The 22,825-nt window shown below is 41.9% G+C and overlaps 1 protein-coding gene across 2 annotated transcripts in view; it reads left to right on the top strand.

Annotated features, from left to right (window-relative positions):
• Positions 1-1,383: 1,383 nt before the first annotated feature.
• Positions 1,384-22,825, top strand: part of SMARCD2 (SWI/SNF related BAF chromatin remodeling complex subunit D2) — a 52,346-nt gene continuing 30,904 nt past the window's right edge. Inside the window, exon 1 of one of the 2 annotated variants that reach the window (XM_073582359.1) lies at positions 1,384-1,881. In XM_073582359.1, coding sequence (XP_073438460.1) covers positions 1,822-1,881 — 60 coding nt within the window. In that variant the 5' untranslated portion in view covers positions 1,384-1,821. Of the gene's footprint in view, positions 1,882-1,991; positions 2,017-22,825 lie in introns of those variants that run through there. The other variant, XM_073582360.1, reaches the window with a different exon arrangement.

Here is a 22,825-nt window from a genome sequence, read left to right as displayed (position 1 = left end):
GTATTATGCGGACATCTGCTGTCCCAGTAATTGGACAGCACTCAGATCAATGTAATTCAAAAGGGCTGTTCAGATGAGTTTTTCACATGGAATGAGAGCAGCAAACACTAACTAGCTCCTTCTGTATTTTGGACGAGACTCGCCTACACCTGTAAAAATCTATGGGTACTTATAAAACATTGGATCCCTTACAGATCATCCACGTGGCATTGGATTATTACAGATACGCTGCCATTATTACCCTGAGAAACTGTGTTTGATCATGAATATCTTAGGCTAATTTCACATTAGCATTTATTTGCGCAGCGCATCGTGAGCATCATGTGTTTTGCATGCGTTTGCGTTTTTTATGTGTATTCATTCTCTAGGGGTTAAAACCAGTGTCTACACATATTTACGCCAAAAACGCATGCGTGCGAAAGCGCAGACGAATGTATGTCCATGCGCACGCCCGCGTTCCCATAGACTGTAATGTGTTATTTTGTCGCACTCCGTGCGCAAGCGTGCGCATATGTTTTTTGACGCCTTTCGGCGGACCCAAAAATGCAACAGGTTGCGCCTTGCGCGACTAGGCGCACACCTTGAAAAAACATGCGCATGAAAACGCATACGAACGCGTGCAAACGCAAGACCATGTGCATGCCATGTTAAACATAGGTGCGCATAGACGCACACGATGTGCTGCGCAAAAAACCGCTAATGTGAAACAAGCCTAAATGTGCTGATTTATCGATACTAATGGCACATGGACATAAAATACGGACACACTGATGCCGCACGGAAAGGATGAAAATCTCCATGTTTTCATTGGTGAGAATCAAGTGCGTCCATTCTATTTAATTGTGGAATATGTTGGCCCTATATAAAATATAATTATTATGTAGATTCACAAAATGTACTATCTGTCTGCATCCATTACGTTAAATAATTTTCTAAAATACGCAGCATAAAAAGCTCATTGTGGGAACATAGCCATAGTGTCCTTTGATAATACTGATCTATCTCCCCAACTAATAGGCGGTATGACATTAGTTGTATATTAATGCACTCAGAGACAGGGAGGAGCAGATCAAAGAGGTGAGGACAAACCAGATCAAAGTCTGCAAAGCACATGGGACAGAAAACAGGGGGGTGAGAGGGCAGGGAAAGGGTGCAGAGAGAGCAGAGGCAGAGCAAGACCATAAGGAAAGAAACAGTGCACAAGTGACACACAACAGACACCCAAAAAGGGAAAGGGTAGGAGTGGCAGCAACAGGGGGGAGAGGTGGAGTGAGGGCAGGAGATCATTAAAGAGAGGAGAAAGGGAGGAGATGGCAGAAGGAGGAGAAGCTGAAGGGAGGGGAGAGATAAGAAGAGGAGGAAAGGGGTGAAAGAGGGAGGGCAGAGATGAGATGGGAGGTTTGTTGCAAAACAGCTCTCTGGAAGTGATGACACCAACAGAAAAACCTTCCAATAACTTCCTATGAGACCAACAGCAGCAGCACAGGAGCAGCTACACAGTGGGGGAGGCACACACAGGAGGCTGGGGTGGGTGCACATGGAGGCTACACAGCACAGATGGGAGGCTGGATTGGAGGTGCCTGAAGACTGAGCTGGAGGTGGCACACAGGTTACACAGGAGCCCAGGTTGTAGAAAGACGACAGCAGGAACAGGAAGAATACAAGAAGTGACTGTATATAAGGAGGAGGGCGGCTGCTGAGACACAACAGCTAAGGGCACCCACAGGGTGTATACTGGGGCACCGGGAAACACTTCTGGAAGGGCATCGTCCCTGCGAAACCTCGTGTCCTCCAGAGGCCCCTCTCCCACCTGGAAGCCCAATGAATATGATGCGAGGACCAAACCCAGCACTGTACAGGAGTCCGCCAGGACCTTACCAGGTATGCTGATTGCACCAGTGATAGTGACGGACTTGTATTGCTCCTACAAGAATATGCAAGAACATGGTTTAAGTAGTCATTGTAGCAGCCCGGCTTCACCAACACCGTGCACGTCCTCCCATCCGGCAATGTCAGGTAATCCGCCACTAACAGCACAAAGATGGAACATGGGATGGCACGCAGCCGGGAGACATTTCCTTTCTGGGAAGAATCCAGAGAGATTCTTTACCCGATAAATGAGTTTTGTATACTTTTCTATGAGTGTCTGAAAATCCAGAATGTGTGATAGCCCAGAATGTATGATAATCCAGAATGTATGCTAATCCAGAATGTATGCTAATCCAAAGCGTATAATAATCCAGAACGTGTGATAGTCCAGAGTGAGTGATAGTCCAGAATGTATGATAATCCAGAGCATATCATAATCCAGAACGTGTGATAGTCCAGAACGTAAGATAGTCCAGAACGTAAGATAGTCCAAAATGTATGATAGTCCAGAATGTATGATAATCCAGAGCATATCATAATCCAGAATGTGTGATAGCCCAGAATGTATGCTAATCCAGAACGTGTGATAGTCCAGAATGTATGATAATCCAGAACATAGGATAATCCAGAATGTGTGATAGTCCAAAATGTATGATAATCCAGAATGTATGCTAATCCAGAATGTATGATAATCCAAAGCGTATAATAATCCAGAACGTGTGATAGTCCAGAGTGAGTGATAGTCCAGAACCTATGATAGTCCAGAATGTATGATAATCCAGAGCATATCATAATCCAGAACGTGTGATAGTCCAGAGTGAGTGATAGTCCAGAACGTAAGATAGTCCAGAACGTAAGATAGTCCAAAATGTATGATAGTCCAGAATGTATGATAATCCAGAGCATATCATAATCCAGAATGTGTGATAGCCCAGAATGTATGCTAATCCAGAACGTGTGATAGTCCAGAATGTATGATAATCCAGAACATAGGATAATCCAGAATGTGTGATAGTCCAGAATGTATGATAATCCAGAATGTATGCTAATCCAGAATGTATGATAGTCCAGAATGTATGATAGTCCAGAACGTATGATAATCCAAAACGTATGATAGTCCAGAATGTATGATAATCCAGAATGTGTGATAGTCCAGAATGTGTGATAGTCCAGAATGTGTGATAGTCCAGAATGTATGATAGTACAGAGTGTATGCTAATCCAGAACGTATAATAATCCAGAATGTATGCTAGTCCAGAATGTATGATAGTCCAGAGTGTATGCTAATCCAGAACATATGATAGTCCAGAATGTGTGATAGTCCAGAATGTATGATAGTACAGAGTGTATGCTAATCCAGAACGTATAATAATCCAGAATGTATGCTAGTCCAGAATGTATGATAGTCCAGAGTGTATGCTAATCCAGAACATATGATAGTCCAGAATGTGTGATAGTCCAGAATGCATGATAGTCCAGAGTGTATGATAATCCAGAACGTATGATAGTCCAGAACGTATAATCCAGAATGTATGATGAACCAGAATGTATTTTGATAGTCCAGTATGTATAATAATCTAGACAGTGTGATAATCCAGAACGTATGATAGTCCAAAACGTATAATATTCCAGAATGTATGATAAATCCAGAACGTATTAGGTCATAATGATTAGGAATAAAATAATTTGCGTTTATAATCTTGTAGCTTCACCATTTAGTACACTCTTGGGCCTCATGAACATGGCCAAAAGAATGAATGGATCTCAGTCACTAGCCAAACGTATGGAGCATTGCTCTATACATAGGCCGCCCAGTGGTCCCATACACCCCCATGGTAGAGAGCTGTACAGGACTCCATGTGGCACCATGCAGGCGCTGTGCCATGTACTTGTAGATTTGCCATGGTCTAGGCATAGAGAACCATTGTTATTTCTATAATACAGTAACTGAACAATTTAGGATTTTCCATGACTGGTTAGAATACTGTGTGCATTGTTTTCTTTATGAAAGCAGAAAAAAGCTTGTTTACTTCTAAATACGGACTAAGGAAATGCAATTTGTAAGAAAATCCCCCCTTTACTCTCGGAGACATCTCTCAGGTCTGATATCAGCAGTCATTTATTCACCGTGTTCTTTTGATTAATATCGTTTTATTTCTGCAGCAATGACATTCTGCAGCACTTTACAATTCAGAGCGGACACGTGCAAACAAAATAAGACATTACAGAGAAATAAATAATTCAACGTATACCAAGAAGAGTGAGGGCCCTGCTCGCAGGCTTACAGTCTACCAAGAAATTGGGAGTTTGATTTGTAAGGTTTAAAGGGAATCTGTCAGCAAGATTTCATCCCCCAAATTATTTCCATGTGCATGTAGCGCTTTCAATCACAAGTCCAGCAATACCTTTACATGACCAGTCCATTCCTCCATTACTGAGAAATCAGCATTTGAATTGCTATGCAAATGAGGTTGAAGATCTGAAGCCTCTGACACTACAGCTCTATCCCCCAGCAAGCGCCGCCTCCTCCTGCTTGACTGCACCCTGTGTGCTTTGTGACTTCAGGCAAAGGAGCCTTAAGTCAAGCAGGCGGAGGCAGCGCTGTTAGGGAATAGAGCTGGAGTGACAGAGGCTTCAGACCTACTAATGGTTCTTCAGCCTCATTTTCATATCAGTTCAAATGATGATTTCTCACCGAGGAACGGACTGGCCATGTAAGGAAATTGCTGGACAGATTCCATTTTTTGTGGGGGGATAGTATTTAGCTATAAACTGAAACTTATTGTACAAATCATTATTTAGGTCATTCAGTTGACTATCTGGTTGGGTAGTTGAAAGTGGAATTGTGAAATTGATATGTTGTGCTATGTAAAAGCAGTATTATCAACTAAAGGCCTGTGCTGCTAGTAGCCAAAAGGGCAACAAAAACATTTTGAGCCATGTGGCTTCTAGGAATGCAAAAGATCTACAGCGGTACATAGTGCGACCAAAAAGGCAAGGGGAGTTTTGTCCTGATGAAGGCATCAGATTTGGTAAGCTTGCATGCACATGATTGTGGCTGATAGCATTACAGACTAAACTATGGAGGGATTCTTCCATAAAAGCCATCAAAGCAGAATACAATACAGTCAATTTTACACTGCACTATAAATTATGTTGGTGTCCTAAGATGAGGCGTTAATGATACATGCTGCTGTTGGTAAATGATCACAGTTAGCAAATTGGTCTTAGACAACTGCTTTAAATAACACGCTTACTAATAGTCACTAAGCTATTTTTGCTTGCGAATTACCAAGCTTTATTTTGACAAGTTTAACTTTTAATGGGACACTTAATAACACTTAATGAAGACCTACAGCAAAAATACAACTTTCCATCATTGCTTCACCTACATTATTTTTCTGGGTAGCTCTGGACTTCTTGTATAGTGCATTCATTTCCCTGCAGTTCATTCTTTGTCTGATTTTGGTCAGAAACTATATTGAAATTTCATCATAGCTGTGTGAAGGAGCCGTCTAATCATCATCAATAACTGTGATGGAAGATTGTGTTCAATCATGTGAATAGCTAGTATGGAACAATGTGAAAATTTATAATACCTGTATTCTGGTGCCTGTATGAGCGACAGATCCCGTTAAGTCAAGGGAAAAAAAAGCATTTCACGAAAACTCGATTCAGCTATTGCTATGGAACTGTTCCAAAGGTAGCAAAAAAAAATACAGGTAAGTAGTGTTGAACAAAAAGATTTGCAGAACCCTGAGCAAGAGGCCATATTGGTATTCTGTGACCCCTGCTGAATTCCTCCTATCTGCCAGCATCTCCAATGCCTCTTCTGATCAGTAGGCCAGGCTCAATGTCATGCCATCACAATGACGTTGCATCGGGCCTGTTAATCAGAAGAGGCGCCAGGGATGCTATCAGGTAGGAGAAGGTTCACGAGGTTCTGGTTCGTCAGTCACAGACTTCCAACATGGCCTGTGAACTAGCATCCAGAGAATCTTTTTGCTCAACTCTACAGATAAGAGATTGACATATACGTTAATTCTATATTGAAGAATATGAGAAACTTTAGATGTAGGTGAAGTGTCCCTTTAATTAATAATAGTAATGTGTACAGTTAAACTTTGCGCCAAATGTTTACTTAAAGGGTAGGTACCAAGATTAGAATTTACCTTCTATCCAGAGGATAGGCAATAATTTCCTATCTGCTTGTGGTACAACTACTGGGACCCCCACTGATCCTGAAAATAATTCTCTGAAAAGCCCCACCTAAAGGGAAATGGTTTAACAAACCACATGCAAGTCTTTTTGAAAGCAGACCTGTCACCAAATTTCAAAACACAAACTAGCAACATTATTAAATAAATCTCTTAGACCTGATGAAACTGGTATAGTTGCTTTGAAAATCTGTGTCATAATAAAATTAATTAACATTTTAGAGCTGGATTAAGATGACATTGGAAAATTTTCAGAAAATATTATACAGCCACATGGATATTTAATTTGAAAGTAAGTACACCAGCTTCATCTGATCAAACATTTCTATTATGTATGTGCTTTATATTGTGACCCGATATCTGAATACCATGACTGGGAGTTTCCAGGGTGGAATGTGTACAATTTGAAGCAGAATTGCCCAGAAACCTAGTAGAACGCAGACGTACCTGAATACTGAGTGGTCGTACTAACTAGGCCTTTGTTTGACGGCTGTGCCTCAACTTGTCTAAGCGCGGTGTTGTTGACTGATTTATAGGCTGTGGAGGTGAAAAAATAGGAGAATGACATCAGGCAGAAAGTGATTTTTTTTTTTCTTTGAAAAAGTCTGTAAAAGCCTCCAGAGGCGAATCAAAGCTCATCTGCACTAATTGTGCCAGAAAGGGAAAAAATAAATATGTTGGGTTTTTTGTACAGTTTTAGAAGTCGATGTAAAGTTATTGAAAGATAGTATTGAGAAATTAGGGTTAAAATTGATTTAAAGGGGTAGCCTTGTGAAAAGAGTCACGGAAGTAGGGTCCCTCGATCAGAACCACCAAAGTAGACTTTCTACGGGCGTCTTCTGTTTTGGCAGACTCAGGATGTCTTTGTATTATATCAGCTGTTGGCCGGGGCTGCCAGGAGTCAAACCAGGGTGTGATCAGCTGATTGCCCTTCTGTTCTCATCTTGAAAGGGTTGTCTGGTATAACCCCTCTTTGTTTATGAATTGTGCCCACTTTTACAACCACATTAGACAGCCAACACCAAGCTGCAGACTTAAATCTCTACACCCTTCTACTAGAAACTTGGGAGAACTGAGGGATAATATCGTTGTTCCCAGTGAGGGTATGTTCGCACAGAGTTTTTCGAGTACTTTTTGTAAAAGTCAGAAACTGAGTGGAAACTCTCCTAATCCCTCCACCAAAAAATTGGAGTTTTTGCTCAGTTTTTGAAAGCAGATCTGCTCTAAATAAGCCTTGAAAAAACTTGCAAAACTGTTTCCTCTTTATTTGTATGGCAATTCAACTTTGCTGTTCATGTGGGGAGGCTTAGGCTTTTTTTTTCTTAATTTTCTGGAGAGATTTTGAAAAAAACAAGGACATGCAAAAACAAGGAATCCACTCCGAAGAACTAGATAGACACTGTCAAATCTAAAGCTCTTCAGGAAAATAATAACTTCCCAAAAAATAAACATTTCTCGAAGTTATTTAAGCTAAAAAAAAAAAGAAACTTAACAATCTGGAGTAAAATGCGTTAATATCCAAAATGACAAGTATTTGCTTTCAGATAAAACATTGTATCTTTCGTTTTCTTCTAACTCCTATTTCCCCTCCGCGACTTCTAAACAGCAGTACCGTATGACTACCTCCTGATAAAACCACAAGATTAATATTTGCAACGCAAGAAAGAAAAAACAACTAAAAATGCACAAAATAAACTCACACACATAATATAAAGAATGTGTTCTATGTAAAAAGGGAAGGAAGTGATACAGTAATTGGAGCGAGGAGCGAGAGGGATTGAGAGTCAATACATGTAGCCATACTCCATAACATCTTACACTAAACCTTGGCCCCACGTTCTTCTTATTTCCCTCCCACATTATAGAAGCGTTAAGTGTAACAGCCACTTCCCGACATGCACTGGGAGGTCTTTGGAGAGGAATCTGGTCTTTCCAGCTAGGTGAGGCATGCAAACAGCACACCTGGTCTAGGGGAGTGGAGAGGGAGAGTGGGAAGGAGGTGGGAAGCAGTCAGTGGAGAGAAAGGCCTCCTGAGAAAAGCATAAAAACAGCAATAATACAGTATAAAACAATGGATCTGCATGTTTGCACGTACAGGGCCCTAAGGCCTTGGAAATAAATTGTACTAAGGTTTCCAAATTGTACAATGCTGTAACAGGGACGGCATCCATCCCAGGGGTTGTAGTGATGGGATCGTGGCATGCATTATTTGCTGTGGTTTTTGGTGTTTCCTTTTATTGAGAGATCTTTTTCTTGCGTTTTCTTACCTTATCGAGAAGCATATGAAAAACCCATTTAAAAAAACAACACCTAGAATATTCGAAATTTAGATAACTATGAAATGTACAAAAAAAAGTATAACAAATACACCATTAGTAGGGTGAAAAAAACAGCAAAAAAAAAAAAGAAAGCTTTGTGTGACCTCCCCTTCCCAGCTCCATCACACAAAGCATTTTGAGAAAGTTGTGGTGGCTTTTATTTCCACTGCGACCAAATGTTGGTTGTAAGGCTGAGTTCACACGTGGCGTTTTTTTCGCGTTTCCGCGGCGGTTTTAACCGCGCGATTTTGCCGCGAAAACGCGAAAAATAAGCATCCCATGCATTCCTATGGGATTCCGCAATGCTGTGCTAATGCTGCGGTTCTTACCGCGGCGGAATCGCTTCGCGATAAAAAACGCAGCGTGCTCATTATTTTGCGGAATCGCGGCGATCCCGCACCCATAGGAATGCATTGTTCCGCTTACTTCCCGCATGTGGCTGTGCACAACATGCGGAAAGTAAGCAGAACAATTGCGGATGGTACCCACGGTCCGGAGGAGAGGAGACTGTCCTCCGGGCTTTGGGTACCATATCCCTGTAAAAATAGAATTATAAAATAAAAAATATTGTTATTCTCACCCTCCGACGTCCTGCGCAGCATTCTCGCTTCTCTCCACGCTCCGGTCCCAGTAATCCTTTGCGAAAATGCCCGCAATGGCGTCCGATCTCGCGGGATCGCGAAGTCTCGCGTGGTCATTCGCGCGACGTCATCGCGAATAACCGCGAGACGTCGCGATCCCGCGAGAACGGACATCATCGCGGGCATTTTCGCAAAGGATTACTGGGAACGGATGCGCGGGACGTCGGAAGGTAAGAATAACAGTATTTTTTATTTTTTTTTTACATTCTATCTTTTACTATTGATGCCGCATAGGCGGCCTCAGTAGTAAAAAGTTGGTCACACTTGTCAAACACTATGTTTGATGAGTGTGACCAACCTGTCAATCAGTTCTCCAAGCGATGCTACAGATCGCTTGGAAAACGCTAGCATTTTGCAAGCTAAATACGCTTGCAAAATGCTAGTTTTTCCGTGGGAAAATCGCGGGAATTTAAAATGCGATTTTCCCGCGGAATGGAATTCCGGAATTCTCGCGGTAATTTCCGCGAGAGTTCTGGTACGTGTGTACTTAGCCTAAAGGTTCACACATCCTTAATATATGGTCTGTGCTCGGATTGAGGATCTCCTGACTTGAAGTAAAGGCCTCATAGGCATATACTGTATGAGGCAGTTAGTTCAGGTAAACAGACCTGTGCGGTACTTAAAATTCGGGTTAGGAGAATCCAAGCAAGGACCCTATATTTTTCAGAAGGAAATATTTCTGAGCACATGCAGTGATTTGCACGACCAAATAAATCGTGACTGTTTTCAATACAGTGGCACCAGAGGCTCCGTAGATCATGTGTCCCTTGTGCTCAATATATTTCTCCAGTATCTGATTTTTTTAATATTATTGTGTGCTGTAGATGATAAAATATTCAAAGTCTTTGTAACTTCACATTGAAGAACATTTTTCTGAAATTGTTCCACAGTTTTAAGATGCAGGTGTTCACAGATTGGTGAACCTCTAACCATCTTTGCTTCTGAGAGACTCTGCCTCATGCTCTTAGCCACAATCATGTGACAGTTTAAAATGGACCCTGTCACGGGGTCCTTCTCTGGTATCACACAATCAACAGAGCAAGCGATGAGTGAACAATTCCAAGACCTTTATTCAGGCAAAAATACGAAAAGGTCCATATTCAGTCCACCACACAAAGGATAAGATAGTCCAGAATAAGAATGCAGTCCAGTATCAGGATAAAATGTCCAGGGAAACGAGATTCCAAAACTCTAGCACCAGAGGATAAAATGGGTCCTTCTCTCTCTGAAGTGTTGTCTGTACACGATCCTCTCCAAGCAGGAACTGACTTGTCCAGCTGCTGTTCTTCCCCCCACCCCCTTCCTTGTCCAGGATTAGTCAAACAAGTTGGGGCCGGTTTCCAGGCCTCCCAGAGGAGAACAAAGGGCCTTAGGGATTAATGCACTACAGGGGGTCATCAAGAGCCAGATACAGTGAGCTGTAGACTTACAATGTAATAAAAAAAAACACTATGAAAATGACTGAAATAGAAAAATAGGAATATACAAAAAATGACATCCACATAGCATATCACACCATCACAACCTCTCCCCCCCATAATAAGTGAGCACGCCATGAGGTCTACACAGACCTCTGGCCTGCTCACTTTAGTCCACATTGCTCAGTTATTTATAGTTCCTTGTACAGTGGCAGGGGTAGGTCGGCCTGGGGAGCCTATGGTTCTTCTTGTCGAGACAGTCCATCGGTGTTCTGGTGTTGGCTTCCCCGCTTGTATTGGATGGAGAAGCTGTAGGGTTGTAAGGACAAGCTCCACCGCAGCAATCTTCCATTGTCCCCTGATACGCGATTCAGCCATGTGAGGGGGTTGTGGTCTGTAACATTTGTAAAGTCTCTGCCGTACAAGTAGGGCTGCAATTTTTTTAGCGCCCATACGATGGCAAGGCACTCCTTTTCAATAGTGGCATAGGCAACTTCCCGATCCAGTAGTTTCCGACTGGCAAAAGCAACAGGATGTTCTTCTCCGGCGGCGTTCACTTGGCTAAGTACTGCCCCAATCCCAAAGGTGGATGCATGTGTCTGCACGAGGAACCTGCGTTTATAATCCGGGGCAGCCAAGACAGGAGCAGTGACGAGGGCAGTCTTTAACGCTGAAAAGGCATCCTCGCATGCCGTCGTCCACGTCACATTCCTAGGCATGTTCTTGCGGGTCAGGTCTGTTAGGGGCTTGGCCAAGGTGCTGAAGTTAGAAACAAATTTGCGTTACTCCCTTTTTCAAGCTCCATTGCTTCCTGTCTCCGCTGTGCCCGGCGGGCAGCCTCCTCCTTGTACTCCTGAGAGACGCCGGGGCCCAGAACCACCATCTTTTCTTCATACCACACCAACCACTGGCTTTTCTGGATGGGGATCCCTGTCTCCAGTGCTCGTCCTTCAGACATCTGAGAGAAGGTGGCCGGTCTAGCGCCCACTAGTAGATCGATTAAGGCCTCTTTAGTCAGTCCCTGGTAGTTCAGGCCCAGGTCTCTGGCTCTCTCCTCTAAACTGCATACAGTCCAATTTCTGTACTCACTCTGTGGGTGGTTCTTCATTGGGTGACGCTCTGTTGATCCCACTGCTGCCACCAGTTGTCACGGGGTCCTTCTCTGGTATCACACAATCAACAGAGCAAGCGAAGAGTGAACAATTCCAAGACCTTTATTCAGGCAAAAATACGAAAAGGTCCATATTCAGTCCACCACACAAAGGATAAGATAGTCCAGAATAAGAATGCAGTCCAGTATCAGGATAAAATGTCCAGGGAAACGAGATTCCAAAACTCTAGCGCCAGAGGATAAAATGGGTCCTTCTCTCTCTGAAGTGCTGTCTGTACACGATCCTCTCCAAGCAGGAACTGACTTGTCCAGCTCCTGTTCTTCCCCCCACCCCCTTCCTTGTCAAGGGAGGGGTAGTCAAACAAGTTGGGGCCGGTTTCCAGGCCTCCCAGAGGAGAACAAAGGGCCTTAGGGATTAATGCACTACAGGGGGTCATCAAGAGCCAGATACAGTGAGGCTGTAGACTTACAATGTAATAAGAAAAACACTATGAAAATGACTGAAATAGAAAAATAGGAATATACAAAAAATGACATCCACATAGCATATCACACCATCACAGACCATTTAGCTGTTTTTAATTAATACCACTTACCTTTACAACCCTTTCTTAATCCTGTCCCAACTTTTTTTGAGATATGTTGGTACCAGTCACCATGTCTGTGAGATGCAGAAGAGGTGAGCGGATGGTTTCTACAACCCCAATTACAAAAAAGTTGGGTTGCTGCCATCAACTTTTAAGTGAGTTTTTTTTTCTATTGAAATGTCAACTTCTGATCTGTGTTCTATGTTCTATTGTGAATATGCCTAAAAGAGATTTCCAAATTATTGCATGCTTTTTTCATTACATTTTACATGGTGTCCCAAGTTTTTTTTAAATTAGAGTTGTAGAAACCATCTGCTTACCTTTTATGTACAGTAGGGAAAAAAGTATTTAGTCAGCCACCAATTGTGCAAGTTCTCCCACTTAAAAAGATGAGAGAGGCCTGTAACTGACATCATAGGTAGACCACAACTATGAGAGTCAAAATGAGAAAACAAATCCAGAAAATCACCTTGTCTGATTTGGCAAGATTTATTTTGCAAACTATGGTGGAAAATAAGTATTTGGTCATTAACAAAAGTTCATCTCAATATTTTGTTATATATCCTTTGTTCGCAATGACAGAGGTCAAACGTTTTCTGTAAATCTTCACAAGGTTAGCACACACCGTTGGTGGCTTGTTGGCCCATTCCTCCATGCAGATCTCCTCTAGAGCAGTGATGTTTTGAGCCTGTTGCTGGGCAACACGGACTTTCAAATCCCACAAAAGGTTTTCTACGGAGTTGAGATCTGGAGACTAGCTAGGCCACTCCAGGACCTTCATATGCTTCTTACGAAGCCACTCCTTCTTTGACCTGGCGGTGTACTTGGAATCATTATCATGCTGAAAGAACATCCACGTTTCATCTTCAATGCCCTTGCTGATTTAAGGAGGTTTGCACTCAAAATTTCACAATACATGGCCCCATTCATTCTTTCATGTACACGGATCAGTCGTCCTGGTTCCTTTGCAGAGAAATAGTCCCAAAGTATAATGTTGCCACCCCCATGATTCACAGTAGGTATGGTATTCTTTGGATGCAACTAAGCATTCTGTCTCCTCCAAACACGACGAGTTTTGTTTCTACTTAACAGTTCTTACTTTGGTTTCATCAGACCATATGACATTCTCCCAGTACTCTTCTGGATAATCCAAATGCTCTGTAGCAAACTTCAGATGAGCCTGGACATGTACTGGCTTAAGCAAGGGGACACGTCTGGCACTGCAGGATCTGAGTCCCTGGCAGCATAGTGTGTTACTGATGGTAGCCTTTGTTACAGTGGTTCCAGATCTTTGCAGGTCATTCACTAAGTCCCCCTATGTGGTTCTGGGATTTTTGCTCACCATTCTTGTGATCATTTTGACCCCACAGGGTGATTTTGCATGGAGCCCCAGATCGAGGGAGATTATCAGTGGTCTTGTATGTCTTCCATTTTCTTATTATTGCTCCCACAGTTGATTTCATCAGACCAAGCTGCTTGCCTATTGCAGATTCAGTCTTCCCAGCCTGGTGCAGTGCTACAATTTTTTGACAGCTCTTTGGTCTTCAACATAGTGGAGTTTGAAGTGTGAATGTTTGAGGATGTGGACAGGTGTCTTTTATACTGATAACAAGTTCAAACAGGTGCCATTACTACTGTACATGTATTGAGTGGATGACAGAGGAGCCTCTTAAAAGAAGTTACACGTCTGTGAGAGCCATAAATCTTGCATGTTTTTAGGTGACCAAATACTTATTTCCCACCATAATTTGCAAAATAAATCTTGCAAAATCAGACAAAGTGATTTTCTAGATTTGCTTTCTTATTTTGACTCTCATAGTTGTGGTCTACATATGATATCAATTACAGATCTCTCTCATCTTTTTAAGGGGGAGAACTTGCACAATTAGTGGCTGACTAAATACTTTTTTCCCCACTGTATCACACAGACATGGCGATTGGCAAGAAAAATCTAAAATTTGGACTCATCAGAACACAGTACATATCTTCACTAATATAATATCCAGTCCTTCTGTTGTTTGGCCAAACAAGTCTCCTTTTCTAGTGTGTGGTCCTCAGTAGTGGATTCTTTGCAGCAATTCAACCATAAAGGTCTGCTTCACACAGTCTCCTCTGGACATTTTGTGTGTGCATCATTTATGAGGGATTGTTATCTGGGGTGCTGTTAATTAGTGGTTTCTGAGGCTGGTAACACTGATGAACATACCCTCTGCAACAAAGGTCATTTTTGGTCTTCCATTCATGAGGCTGGTCCTCATGAAAGACAACTTCTTCATAGCAATTCATTGTTTTTATTACTGCATTAAAGGAAACCTTCAAGGTTCTAGCAATTTTCCGGATTAACTGATGTCAGGGTATACTCCCAATGTATTTTGTAGGTTAAGCTCATACACACAGTGTGCATACATCCGAATTTCAAAGCGTGACTAAGAACGACATTGTCCAGACTGGCTGGAGGTGTCCTGACTAGAATTGAACGGGCAGCCAAGCTTAGCCATATGTTTCTCTCAGATTGATTATGATGAGCAACTTCATCTCTGTGACATAAGAGCATGTTGCTTGTAAATTATATGGATCTGATGTGTTATGTTTCTATAACAAAAAAAAAATTTCTTCTTCTTCTGCTAATTTTCTATTAGACATGTTCAGTCTGTACATGTACATAGCAGCGGCATAACAATAAAAATGCAGGGTTCCAATAGGGCCCAAAATGTCTCTTTGGCTCATATGAAAACAGCAATATTAATAAAGATAGTTGAGGGCCAAGTTGGAGATTTGGCATTGGTGCCAACGAGCTTCAAGTTATGCTACTGTATGTAGTTCTACATATTACACATCAACTAAACTATTACCACAGATGATACGCTGCATACCAGTCACATTATTTCCATGACTTGGTGCATCGAGTACAATGTGGACCACAAAAGGATGTGACCAAGACGCTTCTCCGCATCAAATGTGATTATGTGAATCTCTACTTAGTAGCATAGTACTTTCTCTGGTTATTGAGTTCATGCTTGTGAACATAGTTTCATGTGTGGTACTGATTTTTTCTCTCCTAGGCCACCATTAGACATGGTGAATGTGTTGTTGTTGTCAAAAATTATATGACAGTAATCAGCAAGTAGCAAGTACTGGATAACAAATACAGGGTATTTAGTCGATACTTTTTTTGCAAATAAAATGTACACCAAGCTGCTTCACCGCTTCAAGGTAACCCGTATTGAAGCAGTCCCTATCTAATATATTTAAAACCTGAACATCTAAACAGTGTCTAAAATGAACAGGATTCGGACAGGCGCTTCTTAGTATGGGCTTGTGGTGCAAAACGGCTCTTTTGTGCATGCCACACAAGAGAGGGGTGGGGTCTCTCAAACCATGCTAGGCAAGGAAAAAACGGATTAAAAACACATGTGACATGCACAAGTGTGAACAAGTCGGTAAGACAACATTCACACCACCCACTAACTGAGACACAACAAGAAAACAGATTTGCAAAAATACTCTGCAGTAAAATATATGACAGTAATCAGCAAGTGCTGGATAACAAGTACACCAAGCTGCTTCACCGCGTCAAGGTAACCCGTATTGAAGCAGTCCCTATCTAATGTATTTAAAACCTGAACATCCGAACAGTGTCTAAAATGAACAGGATTCGGACAGGCGCTTCTTTTTTGCAAAAAAAGTATCGACTAAATACCCTGTATTTGTTATCCAGCACTTGCTGATTACTGTCATATATTTTACTGCAGAGAATTTTTGCAAATCTGTTTTCTTGTTGTGTCTCAGTTAGTGGGTGGTGTGAATGTTGTCTTACCAACTTGTTCACACTTGTGCATGTCACATGTTTTTAAACTGTACACTTAGAAAGTAAAAAAAAACAAGGCTTAATATAAAAGAAAGCCCAGCTGCTATGAGACCACTTTGGATGTGATGTAGGTTATGCAGCCAAAGATCGCTGGATGCTGCTGCTACATCGCATCATGATCCGAGTCAGTGGAGTCACATTACAACCCACAAAGTACTGCAACAAGCAAGTCATAAAAAGTCGTCAGGTTTTGGTTATCTTCCGCAACTTGCTTGTTGCAGGTACCTTGTAGGTCGAATCGGCTCCATCTACTTACACTATGCTACGATGTAGCTGTGGCATAGTGATTTGAGTTTTTTTCTTTTGAGCTGCGCAACCTGCGCCGCAGCCAAAATCACCCTATACCCTGAGTTTAAGGCCATGTTCCCACATAAAGTACGGTATTTGGTCATTATTTTATAAACATCAGGATTTGTAAGCCAAATCGGGAGTGGGGAGATCCGAGCAATAGATTAATAAAAACATAAAAACCCGTCACCACTTCTGTATTTATCACCCACTCCTGATTTTGGCTTGCAAATACTGAGGTAACATACTGACCAAATACTGAATGTGTGGATGTGGCCTAATTGTGTTTATCTCATTTCATTTTAGTTCTTCTGGGCTTTCTGAGAAATCATGTTATTGCAGTTCTGTGCTGAAGCACACGCTGGATTATTGGAATTTCTTGATCATTAGTGTTGTTGCATATACGTGTGTATATTAAAAGGGTTGTCTAAAGTTCCTTCTCTCGCGACGCATCGCATCTCTGCCTTTTGACTACCACCTCGTTGGAGATTGACGAGCTTCAGGAAGATTAAAAGTTGGGCCCATCCGTTTGGTTTTGTTACTGGTCTGAACTGTGCTCTCAGATGCTGCTATCAGAGGTAGTTTTACCTCTGTAGCATCATAGGAATTCAGAGGGCACATCCAGTCGTTGCAGACTAGTCTAAACCAAAATGCTCTTTTGGCTAGGAAACCGACCACATCTGATAGACTGAAGAGATGGAAGGAAACCTAGGCAACGAGTAGTAGACTAGAAAATTTAAAATCCCTCAGTTCTTTGGAAATGGGAGGATTTTTTATAAGAAGTATATTGCAAAGTTGTTTGATTAAACCCTTTGAGATAAACCTTTAGTGATTTTGCTGCATTTTTTTTCTGCTCTTTAGGCAGTAAAAACGCTGTGTTCAAAACGCCTCGTTTTCACACTGGTTTTGTCACTTGTTTTTTTTTTGTTTTTTTTTTAAGCATTTTTTGGATCCATTAAATGTGTGCTTTTTCTACAGTACATGTTTAATAAAGTTAGTTTTATACTTTCTCATTGCTTTTGATGAGGAAGAAAAATGCACAAAAAAACTGAAAGTATTGACATGCTGCGGATTTAAAAAATATGCTCCAGTTCTCAAATTTAATGGAATAAATACAGTGGCGCTTCAGTGCAGAAAGAGTTTTAGCAGCAAACGCTAGACAATTGTCACACCAATTGTCAGAAGAAAAAAATCAAAAGAGCATGCGCATAAAACACTGATAAAACCACATGAGATTCCAAAAAAGCTGCCAGTAAAGTTCAGATAAAAACGCCTTGTAGTTGGCGTGTTGTCCAAATGTCTTATACAAGGGCTGTCCCGGCTGGGGATCAGCGCCTTGCCAATCAATACCAAGTCTGACTGTGCAAAAGGCACAAGAAAGAAGATATTTTGGTCCCTGCTGCAATCAGTAGCTAACGTGCTGCCTGACGTCACGAAGGTCCTGAGCGGCACGCAGGTCCTGGATGGCTGGAGAGAATCAGCGGTAGCTGGGAGCATGCGAGATCCACCGCGGCTGCGACTATTTGGAGGAGTACTGACAAGTGGCTGTCACTGGCCGGGACAGCCCTTGTATAAGACATTTGGACAACACGCTGTGCTATTACAGTGAAGACTGCGTTACTATTCATCAGGAGGAGGAACCTTGCTGCATCAGCCTTACAGGTACATTTTAGCTATAGAGCCTCAGACATTATGATTTGAGACTTCATTGTGCAGCTGCATTTGGATCCTAAGCAATTGCGTCTATTTATGTTTTTTGAATCTATTATAAGTTGCCAACTACAAGGCGCTTTTATCTGAACTTTACTGGCAGCTTTTTTGGAATCTCGTGGTTTTACCCCATTATATCTATCAGTGTTTTATGCGCATGCTCTTTTGTCTTGCAAATTGATTTAGTTCTCAAATTCAGTCTGGAAAAAAACAAGCAAGTGCATGAGATTATTAAAATGTTATAGCTTTTGCTGGTACTGTAAAATGCAGCTTTCAATTTGCATTAAAAAAAAAAAACAGCAAAAAATCGGGGCAAAAATGCTACAAGTGAACATAGCCTAATTATTAAATTTTAAATAGATTGTATTAAATAATGGTGTATATATTAAATATGTTGCAAACTGGGCAACAGCATCTAACAACTGTGATGGAACACAATGAATGGAAGCAGCCGGCGCAGACTCAGTGATGAGCGGTGATGTCACCGCTAGTTACTGAGCATGCGGCGGCTGCTTCCATTCATTCTACAGTAGTTTACAGCCGTAGTTTACAGTCGGGAGCGGTTGTGTTAGCAGCGTTCCGCCTGTAAACTGATCAACCCCCAAGATGGATTTATGTCGTGGGACATGATTGAGCGATGGACAGGTAATGTATATAGTTGCTTTATTATTTTCACCTTTTTTACAGGAGATCGATGGTGTCGCAATGGAATTAGCAGTGTAATAAAGATTTTAAAACTGTGTGTAGTGCTTTTCTTTCATTAAAATGCTTTGCTCTTATTGTGTATGTGTGTGTGTGTGTGTGTGTTTACTTAACCCTTGACTGACTCTAGGATTGTTGACACCTCTCCATTACTAATCCGGGCTTAATATCACCTTACAATAGAAAGGTGGCATTAATCGCCTATTACCCCACTTGTCACTGCTACAGGGCAAGTGGGAAGAACCCGGCAAAGCTCCAGAATAGGCGCATCTCATAGATGAGTCTTTTCTGGGCACCTGTGGGCTGCTGTTTTTAGGCTATGGAGGCCAAGATCAATGGCCCCTTACCAGCCTGAGAATATCAGCCCTCAGCTGTCAGCTTTAGTCAGGTTGGTTGTCAAAAATAAGGGGGACCCCACATCGTTTTATTTAATTATTTATTTGAATAATTAAAAAAACAGTGTGGGGACCCCTCTATTCTTGAGAACCAACCTTGATGAAGCTGACAGCTGAGGGATGCAGCCCCCAGCTGTAAGTTTCGTCTGGTTGGTTCACAAACTGAGGGGGACCCCACGTCGGGTTTTCATTCATTCTGCTCGCTGTTGCCGCTTACAGTAGCACTTCTTCCCCAGCGGCCTTCCGTGAGCACGGAGGACAGTGTGAACTGTTCTCCGTGTGCACGTGTTCATCATTTTTGCGGACCATGCGCTCCCATGAACACTGACATGTCTCCGTGTTTTTCACACGGACCGTATGTCCGTGAAAACACGTTGACATGTGCAGAGACACATTCATTTTAATGTGTTTACGTGTGTCAGTGTCTCCAGTACGTGAGGAAACTACACGTACAGGAGCCACTGAATGTGAATCCGGCCTAAAGCAGCCTCTACAACCTTCTGCGATTCATTTTTTGCCTTGCATAAATATAATAAATCTTCCTTTGGGCAGATACAATATCTATATTGTTGCATTCAACTTGCCTTTGTGTAGGCATACTTTACATTTGGATGTAATTCCAGCTCATGTAGAATTCCCAGCTGCCTGATTATAAATCAACCTAGCTTGGATTTAGTTATCATTGGTGTATATGGAAACATTTTAAGGGGAGGATTATAGAATATTCGTGGGACGAGGTTTAGATTTTTATAAAACTTGAGCTACTGTACATATGCACCAAGTTCGTTTTTGGTCAGTGTGTCAGTTAATCAGTTGTTTTCTTGTACGCAAAAAAATAAATACATTTGCAAATCTACCAATTGCAATGTCAAATATGGACAGGACATGGATGGATAATTCAGGCTTGGACTGGCCCACTGAAGAACAGGAGAATCCTCTGGAGGGCCGCTGCGCCACCACACTCTTATATGAGCAGCATTCTTGAATCACTATGTACACACAAAGGCAGCATCTTATTAATTTACGAATCCACCCAGGTCATTGTTATATAAATTTGTGATTGAGGATAATGTCAGATTTACATGTAGTTGAAAATTGGGATCCTGGAGTTGGTATATGCACGCAGGTGGCACACATGGTTCATGGTCCCACTGTGCCATGGATCGGACCTACCATGGAGGCGCGTAATTAAGCAGCTACCTTGGTGTTCACTGGAACCTCTAGTGGTGAGGTCAGACTTGTGCGGCAAGTAGCTACCAGGTGCAACTTAAGGTGTATTTCCCCCCCTCAGTGCATCCTCTTATACATCCATGTATATTTGGTATTTCCCCCCTCAGTGTATCCTCATATACATCCATGTATATGGGGTATTTCCCCCTTCAGTGTATCGTCCTATACATCCCTGTATATGGGGTATTTAACCCCTCAGTGTATCCTTCTATACATCAGTGTATATGGGGTATACCTTAAGTGTGTATCCCCCTATACAGTTGTGGCCAAAAGTATTGACACCCCTGCAATTCTGTCAGATAATACTCAGCTTCTTCCTGAAAATGATTGCAAACACAAATTCTTTGGTATTATTATCTTCATTTAATTTGTCTTAAATGAAAAAACACAAAAGAGAATGAAGCAAAAAGCAAACATTGATCATTTCACACAAAACTCCAAAAATGGGCCAGACAAAAGTATTAGCACCCTCAGCCTAATACTTGGTTGCACAACCTTTAGCCAAAATAACTGCGACCAACCGCTTCCGGTAACCATCATTGAGTTTCTTACATTGCTCTGCTGGAATTTTAGACCATTCTTCTTTGGCAAACTGCTCCAGGTCCCTGATATTTGAAGGGTGCCTTCTCCAAACTGCCATTTTTACATCTCTCAACAGGTGTTCTATGGGATTCAGGTCTGGACTCATTGCTGGCCACCTTAGAAGTCTCCAGTGCTTTCTCTCAAACTATTTTCTAGTGCTTTTTGAAGTGTGTTTTGGGTCATTGTCCTGCTGGAAGACCCATGACCTCTGAGGGAGACCCAGCTTTCTCACACTGGGCCCTACATTATGCTGCAAAATTTGTTGGTAGTCTTCAGACTTCATAATGCCATGCACACGGTCAGGCAGTCCAGTGCCAGAGGCAGCAAAGCAACCCCAAAACATCAGGGAACCTCCGCCATGTTTGACAGTAGGGACAGTGTTCTTTTCTTTGAATGCCTCTTTTTTTTTTCTCCTGTAAACTCTATGTTGATGCCTTTGCCCAAAAAGCTCTACTTTTGTCTCATCTGATCAGAGAACATTCTTCCAAAACGTTTTAGGCTTTTTCAGGTAAGTTTTGGCAAACTCCAGCCTGGCTTTTTTATGTCTCGGGGTAAGAAGTGGGGTCTTCCTGGGTCTCCTACCATACAGTCCCTTTTCATTCAGACGCTGACGGGTAGTACGGGTTGATACTGTTGTACCCTCGGACCGCAGGGCAGCTTGAACTTGTTTGGATGTTAGTTGAGGTTCTTTATCCAACATCCGCACAATCTTGCGTTGAAATCTCTTGTCAATTTTTCTTTTCCGTCCACCTCTAGGGAGGTTAGCCACAGTGCCATGGGCTTTAAACTTCTTGATGACACTGCGCACGGTAGACACAGGAACATTCTGGTCTTTGGAGATGGACTTGTAGCCTTGAGAATGCTCATGCTTCCTCACAATTTGGTTTCTCAAGTCCTCAGACAGTTCTTTGGTCTTCTTTCTTTTCTCCATGCTCAATGTGGTACACACAAGGACACAGGACAGAGGTTGAGTCAACTTTAATCCATGTCAACTGGCTGCTAGTGTGATTTAGTTATTGCCAACACCTGTTAGGTGCCACAGGTAAGTTACAGGTGCTGTTAATTACACAAATTAGAGAAGCATCACATGATTTTTCGAACAGTGCCAATACTTTTGTCCAGCCTCTTTTTTATGTTTGGTGTGGAATTATATCCAATTTGGCTTTAGGACAATTCTTTTTGTTTTTTTTTATTTAAGACAAATTAAATGAAGATAATAATACCAAAGAATTTGTGTTTGCAATCATTTTCAGGAAGAAACTGAGTATTATCTGACAGAACTGCAGGGGTGTCAATACTTTTGGCCACAACTGTACATCCCTATATATGTGGTACTTCCCACCTTACTGCATCCTCCTATACATCCCTGTGTATGTGGTATTCCCCACCTCAGTATATCCTCCTGTATATCCATGTATATGGGGCACTTCCCACCTCACTGTATCCTCCTATACATCCCTGTATATTGGGTACTTCCCACCTCAGTGTATACTCCTATACATCACTGTATATGGGGTATTTTTCACCTGAGTGTATTCTGCTATACAGTGGGTACAGAAAGTATTCAGAACCTTTTAAATTTTTCACTCTTTGCTTCATTGCAGAAATTTGGTAAATTCAAAAAAGTTCATTTTTTTTCATTAATGTGCACTCTGTCTTCTTGGGAAGTCTGAGGTCCAGAGCACTCTGGGAGAGGTTTTCATCCGGGATATCTCTGTACTTGGCCGCATTCATATTTCGTTCAATTGCAACCAGTTGTCCTGTCCCTGCACCTGAAAAACACCCCCATAGCTTGATGCTTCCACCACCATGTTTCACTGTTGTGATTGTATTGGGCAGATGATGAGCAGTGCCTGGTTTTCTCCACACATACCGCTTACAATTATCAC

The sequence above is a fragment of the Dendrobates tinctorius genome, unplaced genomic scaffold (assembly GCF_039654945.1).
Source record: "Dendrobates tinctorius isolate UK_male_01 unplaced genomic scaffold, ASM3965494v1 ptg000071l, whole genome shotgun sequence".
NCBI classification, from domain to species: Eukaryota; Metazoa; Chordata; class Amphibia; order Anura; family Dendrobatidae; genus Dendrobates; species Dendrobates tinctorius.
Note: the sequence above shows the minus strand (reverse complement) of the source record. Positions and strands in the feature narration are given on the sequence as shown.